Below are 15346 nucleotides of genomic sequence, written 5' to 3' on the forward strand. Positions count from 1 at the left end.
TCTTCGGCAACAATCACGTCGATGTCCGTGATAATTGCTGTTGTTGTTCTTGTTCCTATTTACATTGTGGGCAGGGGTCGGTCGAAGTAGGTGGTGACGGCCTGGGTGGTTGCCCCACCTTAACCGGCCGTGGTGACTAAGCCAGTTGTCCCACTTCGCCTAGGGCAGGCGCCAGCCAGCCCACGATACCTGCCCATTGCTCCTTATCAGCCTTGCCGTTCCGACAGTAAGGCTTCGGTGATCAATCGTAGTCTTGTCAAGGTGATAGCTGAAAGAGGATGTTAATCCTGATACGAAGTTAATTGCTGAAGAGCTATGGGAAGTCTGTCTTTGAGCCCGGCTCAAGTTCATACTATATACAAGTCCTGTTTCTGAACATATCCTTTGTCCGTAAGTTTTCTCAACGGGTTCCGTATTCTGAACATACGGGGTCCGTATCTTGAAATGATGATGATGATGATGATGATGATGATGTATTTAACGTCTGGTAACAAAAGGACGTGCCGGGCGCTATGCCGACATGGTCTATGCTAATCTAAATTATGTTACAGGCTACCGTCTTCACCTAACGTTCCTGTTCAATGACTCGGGCAAATTTCGGAAAAGAAATTGGTCTCCTCTATCCATTCGCATAGAAGAGAGGCTCCCTTAGCAGAACCTAACAAGAAATCAATGCTTGCTTTGGCCATACGTTGGCGGAGGTAGCGCGGTGTAGCCAAACATACAACACCAGGTATTCGCTGGTCGTCACCGACCCAACTACTAATCCGGCCCTCATTGGGCTTATCTATGGACACTCAGCATCATGAAGTTGGTGTAGGTTACCATCACCGGGTGACGATGGATGTCCCAGAATACGGAACAAGGATTATGCATATTTTAAACGGTTAGGTACCGTTTTAGTCTGAGCAGCTCCGTCGTCCGACGGCCAGCACTAATCGAACACCTAGACACCCCACCACCACAAGTACCCAGCCCGCCCGCAACCTGCTTCCAAGTTCCAACTTTCAAGAAGCACTTTTTGAGCTCTCCATTGAGGGTGAGACGTAAGCGACCCGTTCTGCGACCATTACCGCCAACCCTCTGTGATGCATGCATGATTGGCTAAGTTTTCGGACTCAACTTGTATGTCACGTGTCTTCGGCACGTGACACATCTCAGCTCCCTCCTTCCATATCACGAGCCTTCGCGTTTAGATACTCTCCTCAACAACAACAACAACAATAACAAGAACACCAGATTAACCCAACGATATTGCTACCGATCGCGATATCAGGAATACCTGTGTGACTAACCTGTGGTACACGCAAACCAACAACAATGAACAAGAGACTAACACGGTTTTTTACGGCTCGAACCATTTCAACCTAGTCGATACCACAACCCGACGCGAAACTTCGATCCTACAAGCCTTTTTGGTCTCGCCCACGTCAGCCCATGCGCATCTGCTATCCCATTTGTCCCTCAGCTTTCCTACACTTGAGGCGGTAGAGAGACGGTCCGAAGCGCTGGGGCTTACACAGGATGGGACGCGCACCTTGAAGCTTCTCCAAGACTACTGTGTCAATCTTACGACGTTGGAATTTTACGTGCACAAGGAAAATGCCTTCGGTCTTGCTGGAGAAGCCCCTAGCGATTCACAGTCCTGTCGTCAGGCTTTATCGCAAGTTGGCGCACAGTTGAAGGCTATTCCCTCTCTGAAAAAAACTATTGTCAGGTATTATCATGACAGACCGATCCCTGAGGTGATGCAGCTGATGCAGGGCCTTGGGTGGATAGTCCTGATGGGCGATAAGGGATTACCATGATTGTTAGAAGCTTGTGCGCATGATTACTCTGCCACACCTCACTTTTCAAGGCCATGAAGAGCATGTGGTTCGCCGAGATCATGTACGGAAAGAGTGCGAAGGTACTTTCGTTATTGGGCATGGAGGGGGATTTCTGCGTCTAAGACTGTTAATGGGGGCATCAACTAGTACATCATCTTTTTGGCCTCAATGTTCACGTTCATCACCATCACTGGCATCATATCTGCCATGAGCGATGGGTTCATTGGTACTACAGGAATCAAGGGTGGTAAGTCAGACCACCATATTACTTGAACCACAATGGTCGATGTACTATGTTCTACTTTACCCAAAAACTGTGTTCGCGTTTGTGAGGGAATGCTCATCCAGTGAAGAGTATCAATTAGATGCCCTTCGATAGGACGAAATAGAGCCAAGGATGGTAGTATGCCTCGTCATCTACCGGGTCTAGAATTGTTGGGAGATATTTTGTACGCCACTCTTCTTGAGCAGCATCACTGAAAAATTTCGGATTGAGCCTCACCCGTCTCGCCTTGCAATATTCCCAGTACGCGGGAAGCCACCCCGCCTGGCCCCAATCAATGATAGCTGCCACTTTCGGATTGAGCCCCAGCGACAAGACGACGTTGGGCGGGACGAGATCATCGTGTGTCAGTACAATTGGCGCTTCGCTATCAATCTCGATTCCGCAAGCATCTTGAAACTGCTGAACGGCATTTGAGCCTACGAACGGCCCTCTGAGATCTGGGTGGGATGCCAGGAATATCTCGTTTAGTGGTTGCTTGCCTAGGCTACCTAAAGAATAAGACGTCATATTAGAATTGCTTGTAAAGTAGAAACGAGATAACCCACTCACCAATAAATCGATCGTGACTGTCTTGCTCTAAGGCTCGCAGCGCCTTTACCATTTCTTGGAGTTCTTCACAAACGGCACGCTTCTCGTCCTCGTTCATGTCGCACCATCTTTCTTGCAAAGTCGCACCCTCTATCAAGGACATATAAATAAACCTCTGCCCGCCATCCTCTGTCCAGCCAAAGATCTCTGGCACGGGGACTTTGCCTTGCAGTTGCTCGTGCACCATCTTCTGGGTCTGAGCCTCAAGAATTGTGACGTTGCTGCCGTACTTGACAAGCAATCCCAGCGATGAGAATGTGACAGGTGGTGGGCGATCGAAGCTCGTAGCACGAATATCATCCGACTCCTTGTTGCGGGCTCTGACCTCAGCTGGCGCAGGAAGCGTAAGCGCGCGTCTCTGTCCGAAAAAGCTCGATTCAGGAAAGATTTTCATCTGACCAGGGACGGATAATCCATCGAAGCTGATGATTGGAGGAGAGGTATCTACAGTCGACATCGCATGTGATGGCATAAGTGGTGGTCAAGGATATCCGCGACTGCGTTGGACGTCTGTAGTTGGTGAAGTGAGTTTGCGTACATCGACACAACTTTGTGGGCCACCATGCCCCACATATATATACACTGAAATTGATTTGGTCAGTGCGTCGCGTGGACACGCGATTTCTATTTGTTCAGGCTAGCAAGCTAATCTCTGAATCGAATTATGGGTCCGAATATGCCCGTGAGCGCTACCGTTAATGGGCACAATGAGTAAGTAAGCGTTTGCAACAGCAAGTCGATGTTCTTTGTTACGCAGCCGCCGACTACCGGAAAAAAACGATAAGCCCTGCGGCCCTAAGGCTCAATTATTGGATCGATGATCTAGCGCGCGCTTTGAGGCAATACCAAGCACTGGCTTTGGAAGCAGTTTGGAGAGCAAAACGCACGCATATAAAGATGAAGAAAGAATCAAGAATCAGTGATTGGAATTTGATTGCAATGCAGAAACACATACCGCAATCTTCAAGAAATTCTACCCTCAATCGTCATGCCTTCTTCTTTTTCCATTACTTCCAAGACCGGCGGCGCTCCGCCGCCTCCTCCGCCTCCACCGGTTGTCAAGAAAGCCCCCACTCCACCTCCAGCCCCAAAGCCGCCAACTGTGGCCTCGAAAGGCCCTCCCGGAGCCTTTTTCGTCGAATTGCTGGTGTACAACGGTTCGCCCTTTAAAGACCACTGGGCGTATTTTGTGTGCTCGCACAGAAATCGTGACATCGGTGTTCTGATTCACGCGACTGGCGACGTAAGAAACGGCTTTAAATTCGAAATTAAGCGAAGCCATGACTTCGACGCGACCGGGAACTATCCTACGACAAGGATTCCGCTACAATGGGTGAATGCACAGCATTTTGATGAGAAGGCAATGCTCAACCATGGAAGGCACAAAATCGATACCGTGCCTGTCTGTGGTTTTGAGGCCAGTGTAAACAAAGCGAAGGCTCCTGGGAAGACTCTAAATTCGGTCGATGACATGGTAAGAGCTTTCCTTGCTCTCTTCTCATAATCACAACGATTTACAATAGATTGTCTTGTGACTGCTTCATCACAGACATCTCGAAGTTGTTTCGTTGCAACTAAACCTCTCTATCATATTACCCCTAGCACCATCACTAACAGGCTTTCAAGACCAAAACAGGCAAGAAAATCTGTTGGATTCACAGGTGGAAAAGGAAAATACTCGAGTATCGTGGGTAGCAACGATCACCGACTGTAGTGGTGATATTGCTTGTTCTTGTTGTTCTTCAGTGGAAGTCTAACCAGGTGCCAGCGGCGGCAGGAAGTCTGGGGTATACCACCCTCGTGTGGCTGAGCCACACGGACCACCGTGGCTGGAACGGACCGCGGCAGCAACCTCCTGCTGCCTAATGTAGGCCTATTCCAACACATACCTTAAAGCCGGTCGGGATCGGCTTTGTTGGTATTGTTGTTGTCTCTAGAGACCGGCCTGTAAACCGGACCATAGCCTCATCAACGGTAAGATCGGAGCCGGCCGTAAAGAAGAAGTCTCAGGTTTCCTGAATGTAGACCGACCACTCGTTGACCTTCCGGTATACGGCCGGCATCGGGCTTTCTCCGGGCTGGCTCTGTTGGTTGGCCGAAGGGTCAAAGATACGGAGCCGACGGAGCAGTATCTGGAACCGGTTCCGGGATATAAAGCGAGTAAATGGATGAGTTGGGTTTTCTTTCTCCTGCTGAGTTGACCAATATCTTGAGATTTGATATTCAGGGTGTAACCCTATATAAATAAGAATCCCTAAGAAGAGGTACATCTCAGCTGTAGAAGTATCCCTCCAATGATGCATCCGAGAGCTTGGTAATTGGGTGCCTTCTCCAGACGGTACTCCGGTATTCGTCCAAGAAGCCCACCGGTCAACAAGATCTGAGGGTATATACCGGAGGAAAAGATCAAGCGGAGTATCCGGAAGCTGCTGTATCTCCGGAGGCCGGGCCGGCACGTCGAACGGGCAAAAGGATCCTGGCCGGCCCCGGTCAAGAGCCGGAGGTTCGTTGGGCCGGACAGTGCTGTTATCGCACCGCTCCGGCGTACAGTCGTCGGCACAAGCAACAGCAAGGTCTTCCGGAAGGACTTCAACAATAATAGTGCTCCGTACCGAGCCGGCCGAAGCTCCGGAGGTTCCGGAGGCCCCGGAAGCGTCGGATTCACTCGAAGGCATCGTAACCTTAATGAGAATGTGGGAACAAACGGCAATCGCTAGGTATACACGGAGCCGAGCTATGTCACGTGTCTTCGGCACGTGACACACCTCAGCTCCCTCCTTCCATATCACGAGCCTTCGCGTTTAGATACTCTCCTTAAATAGAGGAGACCAATTTCTTTTCCGAAATTTGCCCGAGTCATTGAACAGGAACGTTAGGTGAAGACGGTAGCCTGTAATATAGTTTAGATTAGTATAGACCATGTCGGCATAGCGCCCGGCACGTCCTTTTGTTACCAGACGTTAAATACATCATCATCATCATCATCAGATACTCTCCTTAACAACAACAATAACAACAACAAGAACACCAGATTAACCCAACGATATTGCTACCGATCGCGATACCAGGAATACCTGTGTGACTAACCTGTGGTACACGCAAACCAACACTGATCAGTGGTTTTTTCAATCACAGATTAGCCAGGTATTTGCATTACCTACAGAAGAGACGTTTACGACCCCTAGGTCCTTTACGTGCTAATCAAGGCATCGTCGGCCCCTTGGCCCACGAGACCTTCACTTTTCCTTCCGACCCAGCGGTCCGTCGGAAAAGGCGTCCTCAACGCTGCCATCGTTGGCCTCGCGAAAAAGCTCTTTCTTACGCGCCAGTGCGCCTTTGGAAGAGGCCTCGCCCAACGTGGTATTCCTTTCACCTACTACCTCGAGACGCGAAGTACGCGTCTATTTGTTTTTATCTCCGAATCCAACAAGCCTCATATTACATTACTATCGCCAAAGTATAAGCAACCAAGATGGCGCAACGACCACCATTATCGTCATCACCAGATGTTCTTCCAGTCCCCGATGGATTCTACCGCTTCATCGATGACGCCAACTGGGGCATCTACGACCAAGAAAACTCCCTCCTCCTTGACGAGCGCGACAGCAAAACAATATGCTCCTACATGGCCTACAAGATCGCCACTTGGCTCCACGATGGCCTCTTGGGCCATGAGCTCTGGGAGGCGTTCCAGAAGGACTTCGCGGACTGGGACGAAGCCCTCTTCAACGCCGTTGATACCAGACCTTTGGGAATCCTCCGCGATCACCTTCTCCATCACGGCGTCTACATCAGCAAGGGACACAGGGACCAGAAGATTGCTCCCAACCTCGTGGGGATCCTGGAAGAAGAACACTTCCATCCCTGGACCGACGATGAAGTCGAGAGCCTGAGAGCCAAGTCCTCATACTTCGACAAGCTAGTTGACAACAATGACGAGTTCCTCAAAGATATCCAGCGAGGATATATCACTCCTGAACAACGCCGCCAGATGCGCGAAGAGCAGCAAAGACAACATATCAAGAAGGAGCCGGAATTCGACCCTGAACTGGATTTACAACTCCAACAGATGGTCCAGAAGCAACTTGCCAGGAACGACCGTATCAGAGAGCTTACAGAAAAGAGCAAGAGCCGCTGTTCGTCACCTCATCTTTCTCCCCGTCAATCACTGCTTCACCAAACGATACCTCGTCCATCTTCATCACAACAGCCTCGCTTCCAGCAAGGCCGAACCGGCTTTCAGAACGACCTTCCGCCCATTACCGGCTTCCTACCGACTCACGAGCTTCCCAAAGAACCGAAACACACACAGCGCACCCCTTTCCAACCGCAATCCCATAGCGACGACTTCCATCGGGAGCGGCAATGGTTACATGAGAAACCCCCGTCCCGCCCTGCCCAGAATCAGCTTCCACAGCTACTTGCTAACCTCACAAAGATAACCACTGACGACATGAAATTCAGCGGCGAAATGTACGATGTATTTGACCTGAAGTTGAATATCTTCCGCGATAACTGCGATAAAGTGGGTATATCGACCCATCACGACCTTAGCCTTGCCTTCTCGACGATGCTTCGCGGAAAGGCCGCAACATTCTACTTCCATCGAATTTGCAACAACGGCCCCCGTGACTTTACTGTCATGGTCGACAAGGTCCGGCAGCACTTCGAGGGGCAGGAAAGCCACCAGAATTACCTCATGGAGTGGCAGTCGACCACTTTTCACCGCATGGAGCAAACTAACATAGGCAAGACCAAGCTTCAAGTGTTGGAAGCCCTCATAACCCGCCTGACGACAATTCAGTACGCCCTTCCCCGGGAGTACCATACTGACGAGGCTCTACGTCTTACCCTTCTCAACGCGTGCGCAGACGTCCCCGAATGCAAGCTGTGCTTGTATAACCCATCATTGACGCTCGAAGGAGTCGTCCATCAGCTTCGTGCTGCAATCAGCACTGAACTGAGGATCCAACAACGACCCGACCAACAATACGCTGCTAACCAGACCGATAACCAGCATTGGGTCGACCGTACCTACCAAGGCAACGGCAGGAGCAACAGATTCGGCCGTGGCAGCAGCGGCCCTCCACGAGGCAAATACACCTCTGACCGCAAGTGCTATATATGCAAGAAACCCGGTTGCTGGTCGACAAAGCACACAAAGGAGGAACGAAAAGTTGCATATGGCAAGTTCGAGAACAGTCAATACGTAACTGACAACTCCTTGGCTGCGTACAGCAGCTTCCTTACGCAATATGAGGGCAACGAGCCCTTTGACGACGATGATGATCAACCTTATCACAGTGAAGACGAGGACCTTCGTCAATACCTCCAGACCACGACTATTGACGAAGACCACACAACCCACGATACCTTCCACATCAGTACCACATTCTTCGGCGAATCGGACTTCAATGGAAAGACCATTATTTATTTCCTTGCGAACCAGTCGTTCCGTCACCAATTGATCAAAGCCGACCCTTGCGAACCTGCTAGAGAGGCAGCCCATCAATTCACACTCGACCGATACTCCTCTGACATCTTTCAAGGTATCTTGCCGGATACTGGAGCAGCCGGCCACTCCACGGCTGGTCACCTCCAAGTCTTGGCCCTTCGTCGCATATACCCAAGCGTACGAATTGACCCATCACGGGCCGGTGAAGCAAACATTCGCTTCGGTAGTGGTGATCCCATCGCCTCGAGTGGTACTATCATGGTCCCTACACCATTCGGACCCATCGACTTCCACGTGGTGCCCGTCAACACCCCTTTTCTCCTCTGCTTGAGAGATATGGACCGGCTTTTCGTCCATTTCAATAACCTTACTAACCAACTCATCCAGGGTAACGTCGTCGTACCTGTTGTTCGCAAATGGGGGCATCCATTTATGCTACTTGGCCCTTCTGCCGCCGAGCAGACCATCGCCCATTGTCACCTGACCGGCATCGAGCTGCGGCGCCTTCACCGCCGTTTTGGTCACCCATCTGTTCTGCGACTCTACAAAGTTCTCCATGAAGCCGGCCATGACGTGGAAATGTCAGCTCTTGAGCACCTAGTCAAGTACTGCCACCAATGTCAAATGAACGGGAAGTCGCCCAACCGCTTCAGATTCTCCCTCTGCGACCATGACAACGGTGCCTTCAACTACGAAATCATCGCCGACATCGTGTACCTTGACAGCAAACCAGTGCTCCACATTATTGACTCTGCAACCGCCTTCAACGCCGGCCGATGGCTGAAGGACATCTCTGCCAAAACAACATGGGAAGCCTTGCGCCTTTGCTGGATCGATGTCTACCAAGGACCTCCCGACTGGATTGTGGCAGACGCTGGGCGCAACTTTACGTCCGCAGAGTTCCGCCGCGAGGCTCGCGCAATGTCAATTGAAATCAAAATCGTACCCGTGGAGTCACACCACAGCATTGGCAAAGTGGAAAGATACCATGCAGTACTCCGACGAGCGTACGAAGTCATCACAAAAGACTGTCCGTTGCTACCAAAGGACGTAGCTTTGCAGGCAGCATTCAAGGCAATCAATGACACAGCCGGTCCCCAGGGCATTGTCCCAACCTTACTTGTCTTGGCGCTTACCCGCGTATGGCTGATGACTCACCCCCATCGCCAGACATCGTCCAACGCGCTGCCGCAGTGCGCAAGGCCAGCGAAGCTATTCGCAAATACCACGCGACCAGGCAGGTCAACGAGGCACTGGCGACACGCAACGGCCCCGATACGGCTGCGCAGAAGGCGCTTCCAATCGGCTCACAAGTCCGCGTCTGGCGCGAAAGGGATGGCTGGACTGGACCGTTCACACTGCTCACTGTCAACGGCGAAGACCTCACGGTTGATGTCAACGGACCTCGGACCTTCCGGTCTACAGTGGTTAAACCATACCATCACGAGGAGGTCACCGACGGGCCAGAACCTGACGCCGGCGCCGTCGCTGAGCTCACCACTGGTCCCCCCCACCCCTCTGGCGAATCCCCCGTCGATACGTCCCCTGGAGAAGAGCCCTCTGACGATGTCGCTAACGCTGAAGACCATACAGAAGATACCATCGTCGTAGCTATTGGTCCACGGAAGTCACTCCTAGCTACTACGTTACCGCTACCGCGTAAACGCGGCCGCCCCTATAAGCACTACGTATCTGCTGAACGTACCTTTCTACAAGAAACCGACGCCCATATCGATGAAGACCCTGATACTGCTTTTATCTCCGCTAAAGAGAAGTCTGACCTTGACCTTGCGATCAAACTACGCAGGGAAGGCGTGCTGACTACGCCCGGCGAGCCATTCGAAGCTTCGGCAAAAGCCGAGATCGAATCTCTGGTCAGCCGCGGCGTATTCGAATTCATACCTCGCAATTCCATCGCACATACCAGCCGAATATTCAAATCGCGCCTGGTCAACGAAGTCAAGGGCAAGGGCACCGATCAGCCCTATGAGAAGTCCCGACTTGTAGTCCAGGGCTACGCTGACGACGAAAAGTTGACGATACTTACACAGTCGCCCACTATTCAACGCGCTAGCCAGCGTCTCATTCTCGCATTGGCGCCGTCTTTGCTCCATAACGACCGCCACGTACTCTGGCTCCGCGATATCACTCAGGCCTACGTACAATCGACTTCACCTCTTAACCGCGCTATATACGCGCACTTGCCGCAGCAAATTCGCCACCAATACCCCAATGGCACCATCATGAGGGTTGTAAAGCCCCTGTATGGAATTGCAGAGGCAGGAACCCATTGGTGGTCCACCTACCATCATCACCACAGAGAAGCTCTCCAGATGGATACGTCCACATACGACCCTTGTCTTCTCCTTTCATCGCCAACTAATCCAGACTTTGCTCTCATTGGAATGCAAACTGACGACACAATTGGTCTCACAACTCAACCCTTTTCCATTAGAGAGGATACTGAGCTGCAGGAGGCAGAGTTCACTGCCAAACCAAAGCAGCACTTGACTCATGATAACCCCCTCATCTTTAATGGCGGCATCATCACAATGACAGGCACATCCCTCGTTCTTCGACAAAAGGGACAAGGCAGCAAGCTGCAACTTATAGACAGCAAGTCGCCGACGGCCCAGCAAGACTACGTCCAACAACGTGCTCGAGGAGCATACATTGCCTCCATCTGCCAACCAGAGGCCTGCTATGATATGTCAGCAGCCGCTCAACACAAAGACCCAACCGAGGGTGATATCGAGAATCTCAATCGGCGCCTACAATGGCAGATGAATTCCCTTGACCGTGGTCTCACCTTTATCCCATTGGATCTCTCAACGTCCAAGCTCTTCGTCTTTGTTGATGGATCATTTGCCAACAACCAAGACCTCACTTCGCAACTCGGCTTCCTTATTGTATTAGGCAACGAGACCTCTACCCCTGACCTGGACAACGACCACTTTACGTTGGACGCCAACATTATCCACTTCTCGTCAACCAAATCAAAGCGTGTGACTCGCAGCGTGCTTGCCTCCGAGGTTTACGGCATGGTCGCGGGCGTGGATATGGCATACGCGCTCTCGTCGACACTGGCGATGATCATGGACAAACTGGGCCACCCAAAGATACACACGGTGGCATGTACCGACTCATACTCACTATACGAGTGCCTTGTCAAGCTCGGAACCACCCAGGAGAAGCGGTTGATGGTCGATATCATGGCGCTTCGGCAATCGTACGAGCGACGAGAACTTACAGAGATACGATGGATACGTGGCAGTGATAATCCAGCAGACGGACTTACCAAGGCGTCGCCAAACAAAGCCCTGGAGAGACTTATTTCCACAAATACCATTACGATCAAAATGGAGGGATGGGTGACACGCACCTAGGCAAGGTGAGGGTATCTGGAAGATAGAGAGCATAGTGAACGCGCTAGAGATATGGGGGTTGGGAGGAACCGCATGTGCGCGATCAATACGTCTTATTGTCGCCTAGATATCTACAGACCCTTTTCTTCCACAAAAGAAAAGATTGCCAGTGTGGGAACAAACGGCAATCGCTAGGTATACACGGAGCCGAGCTATGTCACGTGTCTTCGGCACGTGACACACCTCAGCTCCCTCCTTCCATATCACGAGCCTTCGCGTTTAGATACTCTCCTTAAGAACAACAACAGAACACCAGATTAACCCAACGATATTGCTACCGATCGCGATACCAGGAATACCTGTGTGACTAACCTGTGGTACACGCAAACCAACAGAACCTAATCGGGTGCTTCTATCTCCTCCGCCACAACTGGGAGCTGCGTGCCTCCAATGCCATTGACGGAGGCGTCTTTGTCGTCTCTGGTCGCACCGCCGCCTACCGGACCAAGCTCCTTAAGTCACCGGGGTTCATGGACAGGTTCTGCAGGGAGCGTTTCTTCTTTGGTCTTTTTGGCGGCAAGGGTCTTGGTCCCGACGACGACAACTTTCTCACCCGCGAGGCGTACCAACATGGCTGGAAAATCAAGTTCCAGCAGACCGAAGACAGCGTGGTTGAGACGTCGCTGGGTGACGAGAATGCCGTCAAGTTCCGGGGCCAGCTGGTCCGCTGGGCGAGGACGACGTTCCGGAGCAACCCGTGCATGTTGAGGCAGGTAAGCGACGTCTACACCTGGCGTATGCCATACACCTATTTCGCGGTATACGCAGCTGCTCTCTTCAACTTTGCTCTTTTTTGGGACGCAACGCTGTTTGTGTCTCTGTACCTTTCATGGCATACCAGGGGGCTCTTCACGAATGAAATGGGCCTGCTTGCGCTTTGGGTCTTGTGGACCAAGACCATCAAGCTCTGGCCGCACATCCTCCGCCACCCCTCCGATATCCCCTTGATACCATGCCAGATTCTCTTTGCTTACGCTCACTCGATCATCAAGGTTTGGGCACTCTTCACATTTTGGGACTGTGCTTGGTTGGGTAGAAACTTGGATGCTGTCGACGCTGAATCCAAGGAGTTGAAGAGGGAACTTGATAAGGACTTTACCTTCGCGTAATTGTTTACGTACTGGATCTGACACTTCACTGATTTCAAGGGCGTTTCTGGAGAGTCTCTTGACAAGTTTGGTTCAGGAATGCAGCTAAAGGCAGACCTTTAGCAACGCGTGGATCAATGTGACTACTCTTGTAAGTTCCTCTCTTAATATCGCAAGGATACTTGTAATCAAAATTTCAGGCCTCCTGAGTAAATAAGTAGGCAGCAATCTATTTCCTATGGTTTATGTAATGTGATCCACGCAGCCAGCAGGCATTTGCTTGCAATGTACTTTGAAATTCTTGGCCCATGTCTCCAATTACACGGCAGCTTGCAGAGAGCTGTCGCACGATGAAGTTCTCTTCCCGAGGCTGTAAGAGAGAAAATAACACGGTTGCCGCGATGTGAAAGAGCCACTTCGAAATAAGCCAATGCATTGGGGTTGTCATCCAACCAAGTATCACATAGCCTTCTCCTCACCTGTCGATCGAGTCCAAAACGGATGCGTGTGGCTATTACTTGGCCAAAACCTCCGGACTAGCGTAGCCCCACGAGCCCCAAACCATCACCAAAGTCCCTTTCAAATGGCGGGCGCAGCTCTCAAGTCTGCCTGACATCTCCACGCAGCCACAAACTGTGTCCCAGGAAAAGAGAGCTACCCACTAGCGACCTCGTCCTCAATTGGCTTGTTGTGGCCAACTGGCACTACGCAAAGTACAGAGTACAGATGCGTGCCTAAGAAGGATTCGAACCCATGCAGATCGGCAGTAAGTCCAGGCATGCCATCTTCCCATTTTTAGGATTTCGGGACGTTTTCCAGCCCTGTGGCTTGACGCTCTTCTGGGCATGTGACCGTACTAAGGAGTACACTGGAATACCTATTTCAGACTGTTGGCTGTTAGTGGCTTTGCTCTTGGCTGTGTACGTGCATGTAAGACATGTACTTCCACTCTGTCACTTTGGATGATGCCATGGTTTAGGCACCATCTTAACGAGCTCGTCTTCATATAAGTTTGCTTCCAACCTCAAGATTCAAGACATCTTTCACATGTTGATTGAGTATCTTCAAACGCCTTTCATAACGCAACCAAATCAACCAAAAGCAATCAAACACATTCATCACCACAAACCACAATGTCTTCAGCAGCCAGAACCGTCACCCTCCGACGCCTCGAAATCATCGCCTTCCCGCCAGCCTTCATCCTCCTCCTCGCCCACGGAATTGCATCCGAGCGAGCCTTCCCGGCCCTAGGTCTCCTCCCACTAGCCGCCTCCGCGGTCCTCGGCCTCTTCGTCTTGAACCGCGATGCCGTTGCCGCCATCGGCTCCCCGATACAAGCCCTCTCCGAATCCAACATATTTTGGGCTGACTGCCTTCTCGCGGTCTTCCACCTCTCGTTCCTGATCCCGAGTTGGATTCTGTTGACGGATAGTATGAGATGGGAAGAGTCCCTCATTGTGTTGGGGACATATTGCACGGTATTTATGATGTTTGACTTGTAAGTATCCTCCTTGATCCGGAGTCGAGTGGACGTTTCAACTTTGAAGGCTAACACTCTTCCTTAGGGGCGTTCATCTGTACATTGTTCTGCCGCAGGCTATGCATTTTCTTGTCAGCCGCAGCTGTGACTGCCCCCACTGCCGCAGCGTCACCAAGACGGGATACTTCTCGTCCACCGTGTCCGAGTACACGCCACTTAGCGACGGCGATGAGCCAGAGATCGTAGCCCGAGATCTTGAAGAGGGCAACGGGGCCAACCGCATTTGAGGCGCTTTCCTACAGGAACAAAGTCGGATCTTCATTTCGCTCTCTAGGAGTAAAAAATGATCAGACTCCATGACAGCCTGGTGGGACAACACATCTGCGCCTCTTTCCACTTGACATGGATAAACATTACGATCGATAATAGATATCCCCAAAGTTTCGGAATAATTGTCCACTGATGAGACATTCGACTTTTAGAATGCGATTGCAGAAAATCATTCACCCCTCCTGCAGATCGCGTACTTACCTACCCAAAGTCCTAACGAGGGCCATGATAGGCAGACAATGAATCTAGCGCTGACGGCCAAGTAGTCGACAGCCCATCTTCAATCTCTCGATGCATAGCTTGAAGATGACGTGATTAGTGATACTGAAGTATCCAGACTAGTTCCTTCAACTCAAATGTTGAGGCCCCAACAGCAGATTGGATGATGATGACAAGGTTGAAACCTTGAATGATATCCCGCTTTCTTACGTGCTTCATACTTTTACCAAGATCAGAAAGTGAGGGGAAGAGTACTTCACCCAATCCTGCTTGGTTCTTTCTCCTTTCTTGAGGCAAAAGTTCGGCGGAAAGGCGAGCGAGAACGATGTTCAAAGAAGTCAAAACTTGAGAGGCGGCGCCTTTAAAATTCCCCCAACCGCGTCCTCGTCTCCTGCTAGGTTTTGGGATGACATTGGCGTGGGAACCCAAGATCCGCCATCACCTCAACTCCATCTACCTCCTCTAAACTTGGGCAGGGCTAAGAAGAGCTCTGCACAGACTACCATGATGCTATCCCCAGACCTCACGAGCCCAGTTGGGTTGGCTTATACTGACATAGGTTTGATCCTGATTCTGGTTACCTATTGTTGGAACAGCAAAGGCTGATAAGGAGTAATAGGCAGGTACCATGGGCTGGCTGGCACCT

General features: G+C 51.1%; 4 protein-coding genes across 4 annotated transcripts; 3 read left to right on the plus strand and 1 right to left on the minus strand.

Moving 5' to 3' along the window:
- Positions 1-2190: 2190 nt before the first annotated feature.
- On the minus strand, positions 2191-3175 carry BDP81DRAFT_458727 (phosphotransferase enzyme family protein; the record flags this gene model as incomplete). The annotated part of the gene is made up of 2 exons (XM_060593449.1): positions 2191-2603; positions 2665-3175. The coding sequence occupies 2 exons, from the start codon at positions 3173-3175 to the stop codon at positions 2191-2193; spliced, it is 924 nt and encodes a 307-aa protein (XP_060449263.1).
- A 485-nt stretch (positions 3176-3660) lies between these two features.
- On the plus strand, positions 3661-4494 carry BDP81DRAFT_420474 (uncharacterized protein). The gene is made up of 2 exons (XM_060589853.1): positions 3661-4177; positions 4330-4494. The coding sequence occupies exons 1-2, from the start codon at positions 3692-3694 to the stop codon at positions 4396-4398; spliced, it is 555 nt and encodes a 184-aa protein (XP_060449264.1). The 5' UTR covers positions 3661-3691; the 3' UTR covers positions 4399-4494.
- Positions 4495-11923: 7429 nt separating this feature from the next.
- On the plus strand, positions 11924-12755 carry BDP81DRAFT_420483 (uncharacterized protein). The gene has a single exon (XM_060589854.1). It carries the CDS (start codon positions 12054-12056, stop codon positions 12690-12692), a length of 639 nt encoding a protein of 212 aa, XP_060449265.1. The 5' UTR covers positions 11924-12053; the 3' UTR covers positions 12693-12755.
- Positions 12756-13804: 1049 nt separating this feature from the next.
- BDP81DRAFT_458728 (uncharacterized protein) lies at positions 13805-14438 on the plus strand (the record flags this gene model as incomplete). Its single annotated transcript, XM_060593450.1, has 2 exons — positions 13805-14169; positions 14237-14438. The coding sequence occupies 2 exons, from the start codon at positions 13805-13807 to the stop codon at positions 14436-14438; spliced, it is 567 nt and encodes a 188-aa protein (XP_060449266.1).
- Between the last annotated feature and the right edge of the window lie 908 nt (positions 14439-15346).

This window comes from Colletotrichum phormii, assembly GCF_030913505.1.
Source record: "Colletotrichum phormii strain CBS 102054 chromosome Unknown BDP81scaffold_4, whole genome shotgun sequence".
In the NCBI taxonomy this organism is placed as follows: domain Eukaryota; kingdom Fungi; phylum Ascomycota; class Sordariomycetes; order Glomerellales; family Glomerellaceae; genus Colletotrichum; species Colletotrichum phormii.